Here is a 23491-nt window from a genome sequence, read left to right on the forward strand (position 1 = left end):
GAATAAAATAATTTATTTTTTCTCTATTTATTTAGAGTTTTCATCTAAAACCAAAATTTGGTTTTAACCTCATAATTAATACAGGAATTAAATGGGAGTAAAAGTTATTTTCTGAGAGACATTTTTAAGGACGAATTTAAAGGAACAGGCAAAGGAGAACAGAGCCCCAGCCGTTGCCGCTCGAGAGAGATAAGCAGAAGTGTGGGTGTGCTTAATGTCACATGGCAGGAGGCTTCCCCAGAACGGTTCGTCAGTCCAGGGAGCCGTTTCATTTTCTAGCTGATAGAGTTGTACTTGGAAAATATTCAGTTTCCTGCTTACTGCTTCATTATGGATTATACAGGTAAAAGTAAATATTAAATATTTTTCAGTTATATAAATTACTTTAAAAATAATGTTTTGAATTTATATTTTAAAAATGATATTGATTGTGTGAGTACTTTAAAAAATATGTATTAGTTTATTCCTGAGTATTGTACGAATTTGTTTTATACAAATTGTGATTAATTTAGGATAAGCACTTAAGGGAATTTCTGAGGCACACCTTTGTTGTTTCTTCTATTTCAGTTGGATCATACTTAAACAGACTTAAACTGCAACCCATAATTAATCCACATTTCTCCCCTCTTAGGCCAGAGGATTTAAAGTACAAACATCTGAGTTCAGATTATTCCACACAGTGAATGAAATACATACACAGTGTACAAAGAGTTTCTGGTGTTATGGTTGTGGTTTTGTGCTTGGGTATGGGCTCTGTCTTTTAGATGGTGTTAATGTAATGAAGTGAATTGGAGAATTTCAGTTTTTATCCTAAATTTTCCGAGTATAAATGTGCCCAGATCTTTCTGACGGATAACTAACCTTTTCCATTTTTAAGTTGCATAGCCTTAATTCTCAATTTCTAGTTTCTCTGAGTGGTAAATTGGTACATATTTAGAAATAAGGGTAGATTAACCGTGGATGGGTGGTGGCTTGATGAGTAAGTGGAGGCTTCCCTTACATCTGGTAGGGTAAAAGTGTGGGTGGGAGGTGAAGCAGTGATCAGGTAAGGACATGAGTCTTTGCCCAAAATTTGTGCAACCAATTCAAAATTATATTACCCTAAATTTGAAGTTTTGGGTAATGGCAACATTGTTCACCAATAGATTACTTTTAAACTAAAGAACAAAGAATTGAATTTTTTTTTTCTAGGGCAGAGACCCACTCTTCATACCTAGTGTAATAAAAATTCCAGTGTGCATCCAGATTGAACTATACTTACATAGTATCTATAACTTATACCTGTAGGTGGATCTTTGGCAAGACAATTATAGGTGTGCAAATAAAAGTTTTGTGAAATTGATCATTTAAAATGTAGCTTTTAGGAGCTTGCTATTTAAAGGACTTCCATGGTAGATACTTTTTAAAGATACAACATTTTAAAGCAATCAATTGCCCCCAAAAGATTTGTTTTATAAATCTTTAGTTTTCTATCTGGGATTTCTTTAAAGCAAGTATAACCATTATCTGTGTCTTGTATGTGCATTTTGATTTTCTTTTCCTTGTAAGATTAGCATGCCAGAATTTTTGGTCTACGGCTCTGAAATAAAATGCTCCTACCTTTTTAGAAGGTTCACTTTATGTGTGGTACTACATTGAAGCAGGAAGGAACACATTGTAGCCATATGCAAAGAAATCAAATTTGTAAAATCCTACCATAGAGCTTTACTATGAATATGCTTTTAGTTATAAATTTATACCTCCTCCCACAAAAAACACCATCATTGATGAATTCTTTCGTTTTTCTATAGTTTATATATTGCCATTAAAACATTTCTTTATTAAGTAATACTTCATATATGTATAGTTGGTATTTCCAGGCATACAGCTTTAACATTCTAAACAGACATCAAGAGAATACTAAGAAATGAAGAATTTTAGTATGAGTAAAGGAGGTGACTTTAGGGAAATTCTCAGATACAACACTTTCAAATTTAGTTTTGTGTACTGTAGAGAAAAAATATAGCTTAGGTTCTTACCACATTCATAAATACTTTAATTAAATTATCTGTCTGATGTGGTGGGAGATTCTTTTGAATATTGTTTTTCATAGTGGTTTTTATAAAAATTTACACATTTATTGCAAAGATAGTTATATTTAGTCCATTAAACTCTGAAGAGACCAACTCATGTTTTCAGTTCATGGCAGAATGATTTTTTGTATTAGAAAAGAGAATTTATTTTGCCTTTAGCACAGTTTTATACTAATGGCATCATCATAGCACTGAAGGGGATATTCAAAACTGATATTTGATGATTCATGAATAGATTTATTATTTAAAAAAATTTAAGGGACTCAAAACACTTCTTTTCAAGACCTTTGCATGAAATACACTTCCTTCCATGTGGTTTTTATGCTAACCAGATGGTTTTTTCAGGTCTTGTTGAAATGTCACCTTTTTAGAGTGGCCTTTCCTGACAATTTTACCTAAAATAATCTTCTCATTCAATTACTCCTTATCCTCTAATTCCTCTTTATCTTTGTTCATCACACATACCATCACTTGACATATCATGTGTTTGTTTCTCTGTCTCACCCACTAGGATATAAGCTTCATAGGGGAGGGGCTTCGTTCATGGCTGATGCCTAGAGTGTAGAACAGTAGGCTCCCAGAAAGTAGTTGTTGAGTGAATGCATGATAGGGTTTTCTTTAAAAGTGACTATTGACTGACTTTAAGGTTTTTGCTATAATTGTCCTTTGTCAATAGCATTCTCATTTAATTATTATTTTGACCACTGAACTATTTTGAATGTTACCTTTCCTTTCATTGCTAACTTTATCTTGATATTAACAGCACTGTCTTTACTGTGAAGGAAGGGCAAGGTTGCAGGCAGGAATATTCAGACAGAGTGGATAATCCAAAGATCACTTTGGTCTAGGATTGTATTATATGACTTTTTTTTGGAGGGGGGATAGTGAGGGATATCAGTTTTATTTATCCTTTATTTTTATGTTTTCTTTAGGCAACACATAAAACTTTGTGTTCCTTCTCTGAGCTGACCAGAGGAGAGAACTGGAATGAGCTAAACTTTTGGAATCATTTTGGTCAAAGATGGGTCTTCAGCAATGTGCATCCAAACCTTCTAAAGTGTTTAGAAATGCCTCAGGCCTCCGTGTAACATAAATCTTCATCAGAGTCAGAAGGTGTGATTTGTGTCCAGTTTTCCTGGCAAGTGAGATGCCTAATGTTTTTAGCATACTGATCCTGTTACAGTTGTCTAAAACGTAGACTTAAAAAATATCACAGCCTTTAACTCATAGAAGCCTGTGCCAAGAAGTAAATATAGGCCCTCAGAAAAATGCATTTTCATACACATATATACACCCTCCCATGTATGAGCCAACAAAAGGAGCAACATAACTGAGTTGGCAAAGCAGTTATTACGTGTAGACCATGGCATCTGTTTGAAAATATCTCTTATCCAGGGACCATTTTCTCATTCTCCTTTCCCTCTTGCCTTTCTGATGGCCACATCCATCCATTCTTTGAGTGACTAGTCATGAGACAGCACCTCATATGCAATTTAAAATAGATCTATGTAAAACAATATTCTGGCTTTAAGGTTCCATCCTTTCGAACTATAGTATCCTTTTCCACTTCCTACAGTTATATCTCAACATCATTATTGATATTCTCCCTTGGTTGTTGACCTATTTTTAAAGGTATACATTTTTATTCCTACAATTTTCTGTGATTTTTTGTTTGTTTGTTTTCTCTGGTGACCTTTCTCTTTTAAGAGGTTTTTTTCCCTTCACATTTTGAGTTGGTTTCTATTTTCCCTTAATTTCAGTTAAATCCTTATATATAATTTTGACGATTGTTCAGTGTTCAAGAGGCACTATCACAGAATGGTTAAGAGTATTGCTTTGGAACCAGAATCCCTGGGTTTGAAGCCCAGTATATCATTCACTACCTGTGTGACCTTGACAAAATATTCAACCATCTGTCAAATGTAGATGAAAGTGGTATCTACCTTGTAGGGTTAGTATGAAGATTCAATGAGTTAATACATGTAAAGGACCCAGGATAGTGCCTGGCACATAGTAAACACTCAGTAAATATTAGCTGTGGTTATTCTTTCCTGCGACAGATGATTTGTTGTTTATCTTACGTAGCATCATCAAATGTTCTTCTTAATGGCTCAGCATTTTTAGCAAGCTAAAGATCAAGGCTGGGCATAGTGGCTCACACCTGTAATCCCAGCACTTTGGGAGGCTGAGGCGGGCAGATCATGAGACCAGCCCGGCCAACATAGTGAAACCCTGTCTCTAATTAAAAATACAAAAAATTAGCCAGGTGTACTGGCAGGTGCCTGTAATTCTAGCTACTTAGGGAGGTTGAGGCAGTACAATCACTTGAACCTGGGAGGTAGAGGTTGCCATGAGCTGAGATTGTGCCACTGCACTCCAGCCTGGGCCAGTGCGAGAGACTCCATCTCCAAAAGAAAAAGATCAACTTACCTTTAATAAACTATGGTACATTCATACAGTGGAATCTTACGCAGACATTAAAAGGATGAGGTAGATCCTACATACACTGACCAGAAAAGGTACTAATAATATTTTTAGGTGTTAAAGTAATATGTGGTTCCACATTCATAGCAGAATTTAATATTTAAAAACTGCATTGAGATCAAAACATAAGAAATTAATTAGAAAAGGTATATACCATGGATGAATGGGTGGAGAGAAGACTTGAACTCTTGAACTTCCTACTATACATGATTTTTAAAAGTGTGGGATTGTGGGGTTACCTATATATGTATATGTATATTTACTTTTTGTGCATTTCAGTATTTTTCAACCATTAAAACAAAACTTTTTTTTTTTTTCCTGAGACGGAGTCTCACTCTGTCACCCAGGCTGGAGTGCAGTGGCGTAATCTTGGCTCACTGCAACCTCCACCTCCTGGGTTCAAGCAATTCTCCTGTCCTCAGCCTCCTGAGTAGCTGGGATTACAGGCACACGCCACCATGCCCAGATAATTTTTGTATTTTTAGTAGGGATGGGTTTCACCATGTTGGTCAGGCTGTTCTCAAACTCCTGACCTCGTGATCTGCCAGCCTCAGCCTCCCAAGTGCTTGGATGACAGGCATGAGTCACTGCACCCGGCCGAAACAAAACTTTTTTTTTTTTGGCTTGTGTTGGATAGCTAATGAAAGTTCATATACTTCTAGTATTTTTTCTTTAAAAACAGATTTATAAGAACATGGTAATGCAGGAAGATATTTATTGTTCCAGTGAGTCAAGAGATAAAATATTTTCTATTATTTCTTTGGGTAGGTCAAAAAGAAATGTGTTGGTCACACATGCTTACTCATACACAGGTATATACAGGTATGTGCACACAGCCTTAAAATGACTGAGTTGCTCCAGAAAATGACAGAAATTCATTAAAGGCATGATGAAGAAATAGAAATACATATATGTAAATATAGTCCTAGGGCAGCATTTTTCACATTTGAATAATAGTTGGAAAATAACTAGTAATGCAGTTGCCTACATTTGAGTACTCACCATGTGCCAAGCGGTGTTCTAAGTACTCAAGACTACTATTTTACCATTACATTTGTATGTATTTATATGCCTAGAATATATGTATAATAGTTTACATATTTTCACATACTTGTGATTGAGTGTACAGTCCTTGATCTGTCAATCTACCATAAGCTTAGAGAAAATGACAATGAACTGTTATTTAATTACTTTTTAAGGCAAATAATTTTTCTCATTTCTGATATTCTTAATTCCCTTGAAAAGTTCTATATGCTGCATAAAACCAAGAAGCCTAATATATATGATGTCTTTGTGGTTAATTGCTATAAAGCTAATATTTAAATTTCTTTGAGTTCTCTTTTACTGACTGGTATCATGGGATGAAGAGCTGCACAGGAGGGCAATATATACTTGGCTCTCGGTCTTGTGCATTTTGTGACAAAGGAATTCCCCTTTGAATCACGCTGCTCTCCTGGAGCCCCTGGAGCCTCTGGCTCAAGCGACGCAGTCGGTCTGTGCAGTGTCCCTGACGTCATCCAGCGTATGCATAAGCCTTGCTATTGTCTTACTGCTACAGCAGGGCTGGGGATTGCAGTATCCGCTGTTGCTGCTGCTCCCAGTCCTGCCCCTGCTGCTACCTAGTCCAGTCTCACTGCATCCCAGAAGAGCCACATCGGCCTTCCTTTGCCTAGTGGATTTTCAAAAGCAGCTCTTCAGTTTTTGGTGCTGTTAAGAGACCTTGCATTTCCATCACACGGGAGAAAACTGAAGCTCGTAAGAGGAGAATCTGGCAGCTGGACACAGCTTGGACTGCATTGTCTGGCTTCATGACCCCTGCTGTGTAGTCGGCTCATCTCTTCATTCTCACATGTACACTCTCCTCGCATTTTCTTTCTTTTTTTCCCTTTCTTCTTCTAATTTTTAAAAAGCAGCCTCTGGAGCCAGCCATGTTTGGCACTGAATCTTCATGTAAGTAAATGGATCCCAGTTCTCTGCTATTTAGAAATCTGCTTGCTGTCATGGTTTCATTGGCTTGGAGTTCATATCACTTTGCCTTAGGTCATTAACAACCTTTGTATTTTGGCTCTAATTACAAAGGAATTGGTTTCAGGGAAGGAACTCCCCTTAACTGGGTTATTCATCCTTAAGTCCAGGGATGTCAATGTGTCAAAACCAGGCCTCTAAGTGGGAGGTAGAAAGAACAGAATCCATACAGCCACCCTAGAATGTGTTAATTGATGGGATCAGGCCTGTCACTGATCTATTGTTGTAGGCTCCATAATGGTGCTTAAACCTTAAAATAGATACTGGGAGGATCTGAGATGATAGTGTTTATTAGAAAGGAAAGAAAGGCTTACATTTTTCATCTAAGGAGATAAATAGGTATCATTATATACTCTTCCATATTTTTATAAAACATAAAGACATTTTGTGTAGATGAAAAATGAATAAGAAATAGCTATATTTTTGAGAATGAATTTTTTTTCCACAATGGCTTCAATTTTGATATGCTGGCTAGCATCACAGTCCAGCAGGATTATATCTTTTTAAAAACTTATACAATGAAATTGCTCTGGTGCAGAGAAGGCCCTGCACAATGGGTTAGGCAGGACAGCAGTTACAGACAGCTACAATTGATATTTTAAAAATTATAAACAACCTATGTGAGGATTATTTAGTGTCAGATATAGAAATATAACGTCTATGCAGTTATACAGGCTCTGCAGAATATTTTGTTATCGTCTATTAGCAAAGATGACAGTTAAGAATTTCTAAAAGAGAAAAGAATTTCTAAAGAGACTCTCAACATGCTGGCTAGATCATTAAATATTGGCAAGGCACTATCTTTGCCAGGGAGAAGGGGTTTAGGGTAGGAATTTAGGAAACCGATTTCTTATGAACTTGTAGTTTGACCTTGTTTTCTGATCTCAGGTGCTAAGTGTGACTATTTGTGCATAGCTGATTATTGTAGAATAGTAGCATTTCAAGAGAGGTAAGAATTCTTAGTTCTTTCATTTCTTGATTGGCTTTTTAAAAGGGTTAATTACTTATATTTCACTGTGGAAGCGTCTCTCAGACTACCACATTGCCTAATCAAAGTCATAGAATAACAGTGACATGTAATGTCCCATTCAGCATGTGACAGTATTATTTTCTAATAATTTAGACATAATTTTTAAAATTCACTTAATGGTACATTTAGATTTATTTATTCCAAGAAATAGAAATAGATTACTAAGTGGCAAAGTCTCATTTCAGTCATGGAATTTTGTTTATGTAGTAGCCTATGTATGAACAGAAATATTTATATGCTAAAGGAAAATTAGACCTATTACTTGCTTTAGCTAAACATGGAAGTTAAAACTCAGTGCAGAAGTCTTTGGTTCTTGGACTAGGGACTCTAACATTGTCTGCTTAGTTTTACCAAGCACAGTCTTTCCTGATCATCAACCTGAACTTTTGATAATATCACCTATGCGCCGTATGGTATGTCTGAAAACTGCTGGTTGCTGTAGTCTCCATAGCTACCAGATTACTGAAGAGAATAGAATATCCTTCAGAAGACAGAATACTATCATACAGGTTTTTAACATGTTTTGTCTTTTGTGAGTGTTAATTTCTGCTTATTACTTATAACTAGAGGATCATAGGTAGATTTGTACTGTCAGTGGGTATTGTGTTGAAAATGAATTGCCTTCTTTAGATGAGATGATACCCCAAGTCTGCATTCAGTCTTTATCTCCCCTTCCTCTTTACCTATAAGAGAAGGAAATGTCTTCATTTTCAAATATTGGATTAAGTTGATTTTATGTTTCAGACATTTGAGGTCAGGAATTTACAGTAGCCTGGATATCACATTATAGCATGTTCGGTCTTTTTGAAATAATATGGTTTTAAATACTTGCACCTTCCCTCACCAAAAAAACAGACACAAAAAAAGCCTTAAAAATGCCAAAAAATTTATGTGGAAGAGTAAACTCTAGTTCTTCAGAGTTAAAGACTCGCACAACTATGGCAATAGAATTAATAAATGTTCTTTTATGCCTGACACTGCTTTAGTCAATATCTCCAAGGATACTAGTCTCATCTCTTTGATTTAGTGAATCTGAATCTCTCGCAGTTGTGTAGATTGGCCATAGTCCCTCTATTTTGGGCTCACTTTGAAATGGGCATTCTATAGTATATGTAGACTAATCACAAAGCAGGAAATATAGCTTCTATAATTCCATTTGTTACCATCTTGATGTATTTCTCTGAGCTTTTCCTTTACTGAAATTTCCCATGTCTAAAAATGGGAGTAGTATGACTGCTCTTTAACTGCTTTGAAGAAATACAATTTTAATTTCTGTGGTCAAAATAATTTAGGTGTAAGAAGAAAGTACTATGAAGCTTTTTGAGGAGGTGGGTGATTGAAATGTATATTTGGAGATCTTAATTTTATTTATTTATTTATTTAGTGACAGAGTCTCACTCTGTTGCTCTGTCACCCAGGCTGGATTGCAGTGGCACAATCTCAGCTCACTGCAACCTCCACCACCTGGGTTCAAGTGATTCTCCTGCCTCAGCCTTCCAAGTAACTGGGACTACAGTTATGTGCCACCACGCCCAGCTCATTTTCGTGTGTGTGTTTGTGTATGTGTGTGTGTATATATATGTATGTGTATATATATATGTGTGTGTGTGTGTGTGTGTGTATGTATGTATATATATATATATATATTTTTTTTTTTTTTTAGTAGAGACAGAGTTTCACCATGTTAGCCAGGCTGGTCCTGAACCCTTGACCTCAGGTGATCCGCCCGTCATGGCCTCCCAAAGTGCTGAGATTACAGGCGTCAGCCACTGTGCCCATCCAATTTAATGATATATTTTAAAATAAAGTGATTAAATTCCTCAAAATTAACAACTTTTCTCTTAACATTTTATAAGAGGAGAAAATATTTTTAGGGAGAAAGGGAGAAAAAAATTCCATCTTTTCATTTTGTGGAGTAACTGGTTTTGAGGAAAACTGGTTTTGCACTGCTGACATTTGGTTACATCCTCCTTGATAGAGCCAATTATTCTTCAAAGAGTAGATACTTTAAGTGTGATGAATTATTTAATTAACATTTATTGGACTCAGTTCTCCTCTTGTCTCCCCTCCCATGTTTTGCTTTTTCAGTTCTCAAGGGTACCACTTAAGATGTACTGTGATGGGAATTAGCCCTGGTCTAACACCTGGTCTTCCAAAGCACCTACCTTATTAGTCCAGTGAAGAGAGCAACACCTTACCTGCTGAGAAATGGAGTGTCCCTGGGGCAAATAGCATTATTTTATCCTTCTTCCAAATTTTTTTGGTATAGTTATAATAATTAAAAAGACCATCTAGAGCATCTGTGGAGGGGGAAAATAAATCACCAAAGAACCAATAAAGCTTTAGTAGGATCCCCCCACCTGAGCTTAGTGGAGATGAGAAACTAGTGGCTAGGTGTGTCGGGGGATCAGGAGTCCTCTTTAGCTCTGGTGTGGCTGGTCCACACATCTTCTTTGCCATTCTCTGGATAGCTACATAACCTAGGGTAGGCAGCCAGATACTGGAAAGGATTTGGGATACATTGGATACCCCATGTGATTTGTCTTTGATGGGTACCAAAAGTTCAGTGGTTGCCTTTTATTTTCATTACTGATGAGTGCACTAAGTCAAAACTGACAGCGTCTCAGTTTTAATAGGGAGTGTGGTACTATGTTACCAAGAACTAGGTAATTTTCTCAAATTTTGAGCCGTTGTGTGAGAGGTAGTCAAATGAGTAATACCATAGCAATATTGAATCACCAAGATACTGTAATAAAACAGACATCTCTTTGATAAAGAAACAAGTGAGTCGTACTCTTTTATGTACATCTTAGGCCATTCTTGATAACTGGTCACATGTGAGATTAAACTTGGGCCTATCATTTTGGTGTGTAACTTCTGTGAATTGTCTGAGATTTGAATAGTAACTATGATCATTCAAAAATAGCTGCTCACAACTGGACCATTTCTCAAAATAAGCATCTATTATTATTAAATAATTGTGTCAGACCTCTGCTTTTGCTGTATGTTTGACATTTTAGTACTGTTTGGTTTTCCTTTTTTATTATTACTTGTCAGATGCAACTAGGTAATTTAGGAACATGAGCCATTTTCCTTTCCCACAACATTAATCTGGTTATTAGATTTAGCTGCATTGGATTTTAGATGCTTTTGTCTTAAAACAAAAATAGAAATACTTAAGTATATGCACAAAAACGCATCTCTAAGTCTATGCTTAGAGCGTTGAATGTAAAAGAAAAATATCATTACATGACTTTAGATAAGTAGAAAACCACAGACTGCTGAAGTCACAAACATGGAAAAATAATTATGGATTATAGGCATTATATTGGAACATAGTCATACAGGAGCTTAAAGAACTAAAGCTTATATAACATATTTGACTCATCTTACCGTATCATTTTTTCTTTCCTTCTGACAGCACACATTCTGATATGAAATTTCCTTTTGAGTTCCTTGGCTGTTAGTAGTTGACATTGTAATTTTTAGTATCAAGAGGATATTTTAAAGTAAATAAGGACTTTTTTCTTCTAGATATTTATATGCTAGTACATAAATGGAATAAAAACATGCAATGGTTATTTTTAAATCCTCAGATTTCTTATTTTCACTTCAGTATTGGTCTTTCTAATTGTTAGTCTGTAGTTTGCTCAGAAAAAATTACATATGAGTCTTCAGTGATTTGTTGTTTTCATTGTCACAATGGACCAGATTCATATCCTGTGTAAACTGTAGGGAGTCTATGGGGAAAATTACCATATATGGAAACTTTCCCCATAGCATCCCGATGGAGTTACACAGGATGTGAATAGGATTCATTGTTGTTATGGATTCTGAGCTGGAAAAGTCACTGATCATGAGTATTTTTTTAAACATTAATAATAGTCACTGCATTGATTTATGTTCAAATACTGTTAAACTTTCAATATGAGACTATATGGGACATTATAATTGTATAGTCATTTACAGACTATAAATTGTATAGTCATTTTTTCTTTCTTGTTTGAAGAGTATTGATATCCTTTCATTTTTTTCCTGGTTGATGTAAAGCAGTAATTAAGACACTTATTAAAGTTTTTAACAAGAAAATGCACAAATGTTATCTTATTTAGAAGATCCCATTTACTGTGCTAGAATAGTAAATTGTAATATTTTCAGTATATTTTACTTATATTAGTAATTAATGTAGGTAATTATGAATGAAAAAATTAATATGCAATTTGATGCATGTTGTAGAAATGGCAGCAGCCACATGCCAAATGCAGCAACTAATTGCAGAGACTCTGGCTTTCACTTGCCTGAAGTCATGTCATGGCTCTACCATGTGCTACCAGGGTGTAACCATCTACCATCTAAGCTTAAAGTGTGGCTTATCCAATGAACTCTCTGTGTAAGGGGAATTGGCCTTTGGGGGCCTGGATATCTGCCAGGGTAGGGTTTATCAAGGGATATTTGTGTAGAGTAGAGTCCAGCAGTGGAAGGCTGGGTGAAGACTGGAAGTTCCATCATGGGAATATTTGAAGGGACCCAAGAGGAGGTTTGAAGGGAGGAGACTGTATGAAACTGATGAAATGGGTCAGGGTTGGCAAATGCCAAATGCCCCTTGGCAAGCATCATTGATTGGTCATAGCACTGCAGGAATAGCTTCAGCTACTAAAGGTTGGAATGTTCTCCACTCAGTACACCGTATCATTGCAAGTATTTTCCACATTAGTATGAGTAATAGACATATAGATAAATACGTAAATGTAAAAATATTTACCAAATTAAGAATAAAGTTAAGGAATGGGCGCGGTGGTTTATGCCTGTAATCCCAGCACTTTGGGAGACCAAAGCAGGCGGATCACGAAGTCAGGAGTTTGAGACCAGCCTGGCCAATATAGTGAACCCTCTCTCTACTAAAAATATAAAAATTGTCCAGGTATGGTGTCACACACCTATAGTCCCAGCTACTTGGGAGGCTGAGGCAGGAAAATTGCTTGAACCTTGGAGGCAGAGATTGTGGTGCACCAAGATAGCACCACTGTACTCCAGCCTCAGCAACAGAGTGAGACTCCTTCTTCAAAAAAAAAAAAAAAAAAAAAAAAGAATAAAATGAAGAATCTTAAAGATGTTCCAGAAATGTTCCTTTAGACATTGGACCAGACGTGGTGGCTTATGCCTGTAATCTCAGCACTTTGGGAGGCTGAGGCAGGAGGATTGCTTGAGCCCAGGAGTTTAAGACCAGCCTGGTTAACAAAGCGAGACCCCGTCTCTAAAATGAATGGATGATATAAAATAAACACACCAGTCTGTGTCACATTATGGTTCTCAGTAATGTCAATGTGTTAATGATTCAGAGCCACCCCTGGGCTCTTCTGAATGAAATTTACACCAGTTGATGGTAAATCCCCAGTGTAGCAGGGTACCTAGCATATATCAACTGCTCATGTTCTTTAAAATTTGAATCTGCTGTGGATTAAGATAATATTGAAAATATGATGTGTGGACTTGTAGGGTGTTAATATTGAGTTTAATAAAATTTTCTAGGCTAAGGAGTTTCACACAGAACGGGGACATGTCAGAAACATGCCAGTAACCAGCTCTTGTCATCCCTCAGAGCAGGAACAAATGACACAAACAGGATTATAGCATATGGACTTTTATTACTAAACCCAAATTTTTTGGTGGGTAGACTATCATATACTGATAATTTGACATATACTGATAAGTTGACTATGTCTAATCTAAGTTCCCTTATCATTCTTAAAGTTTAAGTAAAAATAATGAGTTACTAATAGTCATCAGTTTATATACAGCATGAAAATTGATAATTGTTTGCTTGCAATACTGATGTAATTTCAGGAACTAGAAAAATTATTTTCCTTTTTTTCTTGAGGGTTTCAGACTGTTAAGATTCAGGATTTTTGGCATATTTTGGGCAGCAGCAAGCCCAACTGGAATGCATATAGATTAGGAAATCACAGTGACTCCATTGGAATATTCTTTACTACCTCCTCCACCTCTGGTTTCTTCTAGAACACCTAGTTTTCAGCGGGAGGCTTGGTAGCATCTGGCCTGGTGATGTACATGTATGATCCAAGCCTGGACTTGTCTCAGAAATCTGTATTTCTCATCTGAAACTTTCCTAGACTTGTGTTGGTGTAATGATGTTTCAGTTACCTATTGCTACAAAACAAACTACCTCAAAACATAGTCGTTTAGAACAATTATATATTATTATCTTTCACAGTTCTGTGGGTTAACTGGACCCCCTGGACCTCACTGGTGGTTCTCATGAAGGGTCTTATGCAGTTAGGTTTCTGTCAGTGCTATAGTCATCTAAACGCTCACCTGAACTGGATATCCAGGATAGCTCTAGCATATGCTGTCAGTCGAGGCTAGCTGTTGACTAAGGGCTCAGCTGGGGTTGTCGGCAGGAATGCTTATACAGTTGACGCTGAAACAACTCAGGGGTTAGGGGCTCTGATCCCTGCACAGTTGAAAATGCACATGACTTTTTACCACTGAAAACGTAATTACTAGCCTATTCTTGGCTGTAAACCTTACTGATAACATGGATGATTAACACATATTTTGTATGTTTTATATATATAGCTATATATATATATATGCTGCATGTATAAACATTCATATGTATTTCTTTATGTGGACATATGTTTTCATTTCTCTTAGGTAAATACCTAGGCCTGCCATTGTTGAGAAACTGCCACATTCCCACCAGCAACGAATGGGAATTGATTTGCCTCACATTCTTGCCAACATTTAGTATTGTCAAACTTTTTAATTTTTGCTAATTTCACAGGTTTGTAGTGCTATATTGTGATTTTAATTAGCATGTCTTTCATTCTTATGTTGAACATTTTTTCATGTTCTTTTTGCTGTTTATATATCTTCATTTTCTTTTTGCTGTTTGTATTTCATTCTTATGTTGAACATTTTTTCATGTTCTTTTTGCTGTTTGTATATCTTCATAAGTGTCTGTTCAAATCCTCTCCTTTGCCTGTTTTAAAAATGAGGTTGTTTTATTATTGAGTTTTGAAGGTTCTTAATATATTTTGATACAAATCCTTCATCAGGTATATGTATTGGTAATATTTTCTTATAGTCTGTAGCTTTCCTTTTTATTTTCTTCATAATGTTGTTTTTAATTTTGATGAAGTCCAGTTTATCAATTTCTTTTGTGCTGTGTAAATATATTTGGCCTATGTTATCATCAGAATATTTTTCGCCTGTATTTTCTTCCAGATGTTTTATATGTTTTGCTTCTATGTGTGCTGTGATCCATCTTTAGTACATTTTTGTTTGTATATGAGGTAATGGTAAATGTTTACTTATTTTTTGTTTTTAGTGAAATGAATATTCACTTGTTCCAGCACCATTTGTTGAAAAGAATGTCATTTCCCCATTGAATTGGCAACTTTATTAAAAGTCAATTCACACTTTATTTCTAATCTTTTATTCTGGGGATCTGTATGTTTATTCTTAGGCCAATATCATAATTGTGATTATTGTATAGCTTTACGATCAGGTAGTGTAAACCCTCCAAGTCTGTTCTTTTTCAAAATTCTTTTGGCTATACTTCATCCTTTCATATCCCTATGCATTTTTAAATTTGCTTGTCAATTTCTACAAAAAGAACTGCTGGGATTTTGATAGAGCATATATTTAATCTCTAAAGCAACTTGGAGAGATTTGACATTTTAATAATACTAAGTTTTACAATTCATGAACATGGTGTATTTGTTCTTTAATTTAGGTTTTTAATTTCTCTCAGCAATGGTAAAACTAGTTATGAAATTAAAAGAATAGCCAGAATATTTTTCATTGATAGAAGAATACTTATTTGGTGTGGAGTAACTTATTACCCACTGAATATATATTTCTAGAGAACATATAGTAAATGTAAAAGTGGTGGCATTAGTAAAGCATCATTAATTTGAATTTGGAGGAATTATTTGCACTTGTAAAAGTCTTAAATAACCTGGAAAGTGAGATTTCTCTAAACAAATGTTGTCATGAAGGAGTCTTTTAGAGTATGTTTTAACAAATAGATAAGAATTATTTGTATGTACAGGCAAAAAATAACCCCATTAAGAAGTGGGCAAAGGACATGAACACTTTTCAAAGGAGGACTTACATGCGACAAGCATATGATAAAATGGTCAACATCACTAAGCATTAGAGAAATGCAAATCAAAGCCACAATGAGATACCATCTCATGCGGGTCAGAATGGCCATTATTGAAAAGTCAAAAAGTAACAGATGCTGGCAAGGTTGCAGAGGAAAGGGAATGCTTATACACTGCTGTGGAAGTGTAAATTAGTTCAGCCATTGTGGAAAGCAGTGTGGCAACTCCTCAAAGAACTAAAAACAGGATTACCATTCAACTCAGCAACCTCACTACTGGGTATATACTAAAAAAAATACAGGTTGTTCTATTGTAAAGACATATGCATTCATATGTTCATTGCAGTACTATTCATAATATCAAAGACATGGAATCAACCTAAATGTGCATCAGAAATTGACTGGCTAAGTAAAATATGGTACATATACAACACAGAATATTATACAGCCATAAAATAGAACAAGATCATGTCCTTTGCAGGAACATGGATGGAACTGGAGGCCATTATCCTTATCAAACTAAAACAGGAACAGAAAAGCAAATACTGCATGTTCTCACTTTTAAGTGGGAGCTAAATAATGAGAATACATGGACAGAAAGAGGGGAATAACAGACAGTGGGACCGACTTGAGGGAGGAAGGTGGGAGAAGGGAGAAGTTGAGGAAAAAAACACAAAAAACTGTTGGGTACTATGCTTAGTATCGAGGTGACATAATAATCTCTACATCAAACCCCTGAGTCATGAGTTTACCTATGTAGTAAAACTGCACTTTCCCCTGAACCTAAAATAAATATGTGTGTGTGTGTGGGTCGGTGTGTGTGTGTGTGTGTGTATTTTGAGATGGAGTCTTGCTTTCTTACCTAGGCTGGAATGCAGTGGTGCAATCTCAGCTCACTGCAACTTCCACCTCTTGGGTTCAAGCGATTATTGTGCCTCAGCCTCCTAAGTAGCTGGGATTACAGGCACATGCCACCACACATGGCTAATTTTTGTATTTTTAGTAGAGATGGGGTTTCGCCATGTTGACCAGGCTGGTCTCAAATTCCCGACCTCAAGTGATCTGCCCTCCTCTGCCTCCCAAAGTGCTGGAATTACATGCATGAGCCACTGTGCCTAGCTTAGTTAAAATATTTTTTAAAATAAAAAAGAATAGTTTGTACTTAAACATTTAAAAATTATGTTTATGTAAATACTAGTTTTATGGCCCTTAAAACACTTGTTCTCTCAACAAGATGAATTGCTTTTTCTTCCTCTTGTTTGTCATATCTTAGGAAATCACTTTATTATATTTACATATACTTCAGTTCTTGCCAAATATTCACATTTCTTTAATTTGAAAGGTCAGAATTTATGAGTTTTTATATTCAAAAACAGGATTCCCCTTCTTATTAAGCCGATTCTGTAGTCCTGTTGGATTATTGACCTTTTTGGGACTCTAATAAATCTATGGATCCTCATGATCAAGAGTTCTGAAACCAAACCTTTCTCTAAAAATAGATTCAGATGACATTTGTCACCTTTAAAAATTAAATTTAATTTGAATTTATTTTTTGAGACCCTTTTCTAATTATTTGATATTACTTGCAGTAATTTTCACTCCTTAAACTTGAAGTCACATTTGATAGAGATTGAATTGACCTGTTTCAGGTCAATTATTATGTATATGCATAATAAATATGAATCTATAACATATTTCATCTTCAAAACAATTAATATCACATTTATCTACCTTTGTTTTGGGCAGCTTATAGGACAGTAATCCTCTAATACTCCCTACTTAGTGTAGTCTTCTGAAGGCTGCAACGGTGAATATACTTAGGGATTATAGATACATCTAAGCTGACTTTCTTACCCTTTTTCTAAGATAGTTCCAGGCAGGCATACTTCGTTAGTTATTGTTATTGTAAATCTATAGCACAGTGCTTAAGAACCTGGGCTTTGGGTCAGGCAGATAAGGGAGTCTAGTTTTACTGTGTTGCTTTGGGAATCTTATCTCCTAGCTTCAATTTGCTCATCTGTGAAATGGGAATAATATTAACCTCATAGGATTGCTGTAATGCTTAAATGGAATAAGTAAAATGGCAAACCTTTAATGGCACATGATAAGCCATTGATATGTTAATTATCTTTGAAGCTTTCCATACCAGGAACATATCACATAGCGGCATCAAACTGTGTATATATTTGATATAAAGTATGAGCTAGGATAGAAATGTCAGCATTGAATGTACAAATGGCAAATAATGAGAAATAACTGTTTTAAATGGGAAGTTTTATTAAGTTTGGTTGCTGCTATCTGGATGTTTACATTCTAAGGGGATAAGATGAATACAATTTTAATTCATGCGTGTCTACTTGATTTGTACACATATGCCTTTTTGTGTGTGTGTGGAGACAGAGCCTTGCTCTGTTGCCCAGGCTGGAATGCAGTGGTGTGATCTCAGCTCACTGCAACCTCTGCCTCCCAGGTTCAAGCAGTTCTCCTGCCTCAGCCTCCCAAGTAGCTGGGATTACAGATATCCGCCACCAAGCCCAGCTAATTTTTGTATTTTTAGTAGAGACAGGGTTTCACCATGTTGGCCAGGTGGTCTCGAACTCCTGACCTCAGGTGATCCACTCGCCTCAGCCCCCAAAGTGCTAGGATTACAAGCATGAGACACCGTACCTATCCTCATCCAACATTTTTTAACGTTCTGTTGTACTTTATAATGGAGGGAGCATCTCTTCTGGTTTATATGATCTGGAGTCAGTCAGTCGACTAAAATCCTCATTCTACTAGCTGAATGACCTTGAATAGATTAACTTCTCTGGCTTCAGTTTCTTACCCTGTGAAGTAGGCTTATAAATAGGTATCATGGGGCTGTTGTGAGGTGGTTTTTGTTGTTGTTCTTTTTTTGCTTGTTTGTTTAGAGACAGGGCCTCACTCTGCACCCAGGCTTGAGAGCAGTGACACGATCATAGCTCATTGCAGCCTCAATCTCTGGGCTCTTGCGATCCTCCTACCTCAGCCTCTCAAGTATATAAGCCCACAGGTGCACACCACTATGCCATGCTAATATTTTATTTTTTGTAGAGGTGGTCTTGCTCTGTTGCCCAGGCTGGTCTTGAACTCCTGGGCTCAAGCAGTCCTCCTGCATCAGCCTCCCACAGTGTTGAGCTTACAGGTGTGAGCCACTGTGCCTGGCCTGTTTTGAGTTTTAAATGCCTTTATTGCCTAGTAAAGGCTCAATGAATGCTACCTACTGTTATTAGATATTATATTAGTCATTTATGTTATTGCTTTATCCTTCCAATTGCATTCAATATGTCAATTTAAACATTTGCTATATCAAAAGGCTATGATGTGTGAGGGGTTAAAAGTTATTTAAAGACAGAATATCAGTGGCTCTAGGTTTTATGCTCACCTTACCTAATACTTAGTCAATATCATCTCTCAGAGTGTCTTGCTTATTAAATACAATAAGGTCAATAACCTTTTCATGAAAATGTCTGACATGTGAATGGAAGTTATACCTTTGTAATGGTATTATATTTTAACTGAAACAATATTTAAGAAGACTTCAAATACTAATAATCACTCGTTAGTTTATCTACTTTTTATGTCTGTAGCTTTGTTAGATTTTTAAGTCGTGCATATTTGTAATTCTTTTTTAAAAAAGCTTTATGATATTTTGATATAGATGTCATAGCATGCTTTGCATTGTTTAATCTCAATTTGAATGAATTAAGTGGCATTTTCTCCTCTGAAGAAGTTGATAAACCCTTTTTGACTTTTAATTGGGATAGACAGCGTTATCACTATGTAAGAAGGGAAATAATACACCTAAGAGTTTATTTTCTGGTCTGTTTCTTTTAGGATTTATACTAACATGCATCCAAGATGTTTTGTTTAGTTGTGTAAGGGGGATCAGGAAATGGTATTTCTACCCTCCAGTACTTATACATAGAATGAAAAACTTTCTGTGGTGTTGCAATGTGAATAATTTTCCTTCAGACTTTCACGAAGCCAAGACCATGTTTACATTTGATTCCATGCAGAGGACTGGAAAACTGGATAGTTTTTTTTTTTTTTTTTTAAAGATATAAAATACCCAGGTCCCTTAGTGCTTGGTTCTTCATCTGCTCTGGAATTACCCAGCTGCACACCTGACTATAGACTGTTTGTTTTTAATATTAAGTTGACCTTTCCCAGCCACTCTTGTTGAGGAAGTTAGAGTCTGAGTAACACCAGCTGTGTGGGGTGTCAGGCTGGAACAATAATTCAGGGATGCAAAATATGTCTCGCCTTTGTTTCCTGAAATTGTGCATTGATTTCTTTTGTCAGTACATTGTTTCAAATGAATGGAAGAAACATTTTCTATTTTTAATTTTTTTGAGAGATGGCAGATTTCTTTTAAAAGCAAATAATTCATCTGCAAATTCACATTGTTTGGTACCTGTAATTTGTTTAAAGTAAAACACACATATATAGTGGAAATTTTAACTGAGTCAGTAAATTTCATAGCTATCAGAACCATTCTCATTACAGCAGTTTGATTAAAGTTTTTAAAAGGCTTTTTCATGTTTAATAAGGGAAATATCTCCATTGTAACCACTGCTGCCAGCAGGAGGACTTTGGTTTTCATGAATATTTTTTAGAATTTTCTCTACCTGACATTGTTAAGTAGGTAAAACTGAATTAGGTTTATAGAGTTAATTTCTCCTCTTCTTTGACATTGAATGCACTCTAATTTGTAGCTTAAAAACATTAGAATTAGTCTTTTTAAAATCTGAGTGAATACTTTTTTTTGTAGAATAGATGATTCTTAAAGAATGTATTAGTTCAGGATCTAATATGAATCGATACATTTTTGCTGATTATATGAATGACCAGCATTCTTGTGAATTCCTTGAGAGGTACACAAGAAGTTTATAGCTTTATTACTGTTTTACAGCTGATTCTGGAGGTTTCTTAGGATATTAGCTTTATAAGCCTTAGGTAACTGGTTTTTCTTTTTCTGACCTGGGGTGCATTTGTGGAGTCTGAGACTGACAAGTAAAATAGTTATTTGCTGTTTAATAAATCTCCCTGAGAATTGTTTATTACTGTTTGACAAGATCATTCTACATATTAAGATTTGACTTTCCTGTGTTTTATTAGAACTCCTTGCTCCTGAAGCACTAACATTTCTGTTTTGTCTTTCATGCAGTTGAGCTACCCACTAACAGTGACCAGTCCTCTGCAGGGAATCAGGTTACTGCTACAAGATTGGCTGGTAGTCTAAATGATCCAGAATATTTTATCATTTGTAATGTGTGTGGCTCTGAAAAACATAATGTCTGGAATAAGGGATAACATGACATTTATTATGATCAGTGAAACTGGTTAATCTGGTCAGGAAATAACTGAATATTTTACCCATTTAGCTGACTGGGCTTTTATTTTATTTATTTGCTTTTGAGAATTGACATTAGGAATAAGACTGGGTAAACAGCAGTGCTAGGCTCTGCACTTTTTGTTCACTATCCATCCACTGTGCAAATGAGATATAATAATTTAAGGCCCCTTCTGGGACAACCATGTACAGAGAAAGGAAGCAGGGACAGGGGTATTTAGGTGGCAGTTGTCTTTCACTGGGGTAGCTATATGTCATAATCATATGATTTGATATGATATCATACACTTTTGGATTTGGCTGCCCATTTGGTGTAACGAGATAATATTTGCATAATAAAATAAAATGCCCTGCATTTGGTAGAAAGCCCCAGTTGCTTGACTCTCTCAATCTAAACTCAGTTTCAAATCATTTCCTAGGGGTACCAGTAGGTGTGATAACAGTTTCAGACTTTTTTTCTTTCAGCACTTCAGCCTAAAGGCCTCTTACAGAATTGAGCAGGTGTGCTTCATAATAAGCTTCCTCCTTCCCTAACACAAGTAAAAAAACACAGGTTGGACCCAGCATTGTGGCTCTAGGAATGCTGGCAATACAAATGGAGAGAGCAGCTCTGCCCTGAACAGCTGCCATGGAAGTCGCATGGGCAGCCGTAGCAATTGCCCTGACCACATTTTGTGAGGCAGCCTTCCCCTAAACATTGGTATTTTATACTGGTGATTAGGAGAATTTAGCATTTGGGAGGAAGGTCTTGTGATCTTGTATTTTTATGAAAATATGCAGCATTACATTTTTATGTTATGCCCTTAATGCACAGTCCTACCACAAAAGCTTCCCAAGGAGAGGAAATTTCAGGCTGATGAGGAAAGGATTTTATGATGCCATTTAAACAGTGAAGGCAGTCAAGTGCAATCAATTAGAATGAGTTACAAAACATATGAGGGAATGGTGAAAGACTGATTCCAAAAGGTTGGCCGGGGCATCTAACATCACCTTGTAACCTGAGTTACATATAGACCTTTTCTTTCAGAATCAAGAGAGGGGAGTGCTGTGATCTTTCACATTCTCCTGTTAGAGGTGGTGGGAATATGTTTTATTCAGTTTTCATGAAACTATTAAAATGATCCATTATGTGTTCAGCACATTGTGTTGCACATAAAGATTATTTTTTCTGTTGTTCTTGTGTTCCCCAAGGTCTTCTACTGCTAGCCTATGCTTCTGAATGTGTGAGGGATCAAATGAGACTTCTGATTATGTGGCAAATAGCGTCGTCTTGAATTGTGTTAAATTATTTCTGGATAGAATTGAATGCAATATCTGACATTATGGTTTAGCTCATCGCTTCCCAACGTGTAAGCTCTTTACTCAATGGCAAATGGATGCTTCGGGAAATAATTTAAATCTGTGGTGAAATAATTGGTCCAGATAATTGTGCTCAGTGTGTGGAGATGTTGATGACTGATATCTCGATATAAGCTGTGTTCTTTAAAAGGGAGTGCGTAGGGGAAGGGGCTGGACTTTCTATTTCTATAGACTTAACTGAAAAATATCTGATGATAGATCCAATGTGATAACCTTTGAAAGAAAAATTTTCTGTAATTTACCTGGAGTCATGTTCATTGCCAAAGATCATTCCCAAGCTAATGGCAAAAACTCCCAGTGCACTCAGTAAAGGGGACCACAGCAAATGGTAGGGTTTGTGACATTTCCTACTGCTTAGAAAGGCTTGTTCACTCTTGGTTCCTGCATTAACCTATGCAGGCCAGTTTTAGTCTACCTTATTTATACTACTTTTTCTCTGTTGGATATTGATTGACACCTAATGATGCTTTCATTTCTTAAGGCTAGGGTGAGAGTTGTTTTTTAGAACACAATACCATTTTAATCTTTCCAGTGTCTGAAATAATTTTTTTTAAGATGTCAGAGTTCATTTTCATTGTAGATGTCTTAAACAATACCAATAAAAAAGGAAGGAAGAAGATAAAGAATTATTCGAACTGTGAAGCCAGACAGATTGGGATTGATTGGTTCTGTCCTTGACTGGGCTAGTGATCTTGCACAACTTTTTATCTTTTTTTTTTGCGGGGGACGGAGTTTCGCTCTTGTTACCCAGGCTGGAGTGCAGTGGCGCCATCTCGGCTCACCGCAACCTCCGCCTCCTGGGTTCAGGCAATTCTCCTGCCTCAGCCTCCTGAGTAGCTGAGATTACAGGCATGCGCCACCATGCCCAGCTAATTTTTTGTATTTTTAGTAGAGACGGGGTTTCACCATGTTGACCAGGATGGTCTCGATCTGTTGACCTCGTGATCCACCTGCCTCGACCTCCCAAAGTGCTGGGATTACAGGCTTGAGCCATCGCGCCCGGCCCAATTTTT

General features: G+C 36.3%; 1 protein-coding gene across 19 annotated transcripts in view; it reads left to right on the top strand.

The window, feature by feature from the left end:
- ST7 (suppression of tumorigenicity 7) overlaps window positions 1-23491 on the top strand; it is a 306671-nt gene that overhangs the window by 68547 nt on the left and 214633 nt on the right. For 10 of the 19 annotated variants that reach the window (XM_078343255.1, XM_078343259.1, XM_035254198.3 and 7 more), the window contains exon 1: window positions 6100-6506. The exons of 5 other annotated variants lie outside the window; for them this stretch is intronic. Coding sequence is in view for 8 of the 14 variants with exons in the window: in XM_035254198.3 (XP_035110089.1) it covers window positions 6485-6506 (22 nt within the window). In the remaining 6 variants the exon portion in view is untranslated. Of the gene's footprint in view, window positions 1-216; window positions 344-6099; window positions 6507-23491 lie in introns of those variants that run through there. 4 more of the 19 variants (XM_035254200.3, XM_035254203.3, XM_035254197.3 and 1 more) reach the window with 1 other exon arrangement.

This window comes from Callithrix jacchus, chromosome 11 (assembly GCF_049354715.1).
Source record: "Callithrix jacchus isolate 240 chromosome 11, calJac240_pri, whole genome shotgun sequence".
In the NCBI taxonomy this organism is placed as follows: Eukaryota; Metazoa; Chordata; class Mammalia; order Primates; family Cebidae; genus Callithrix; species Callithrix jacchus.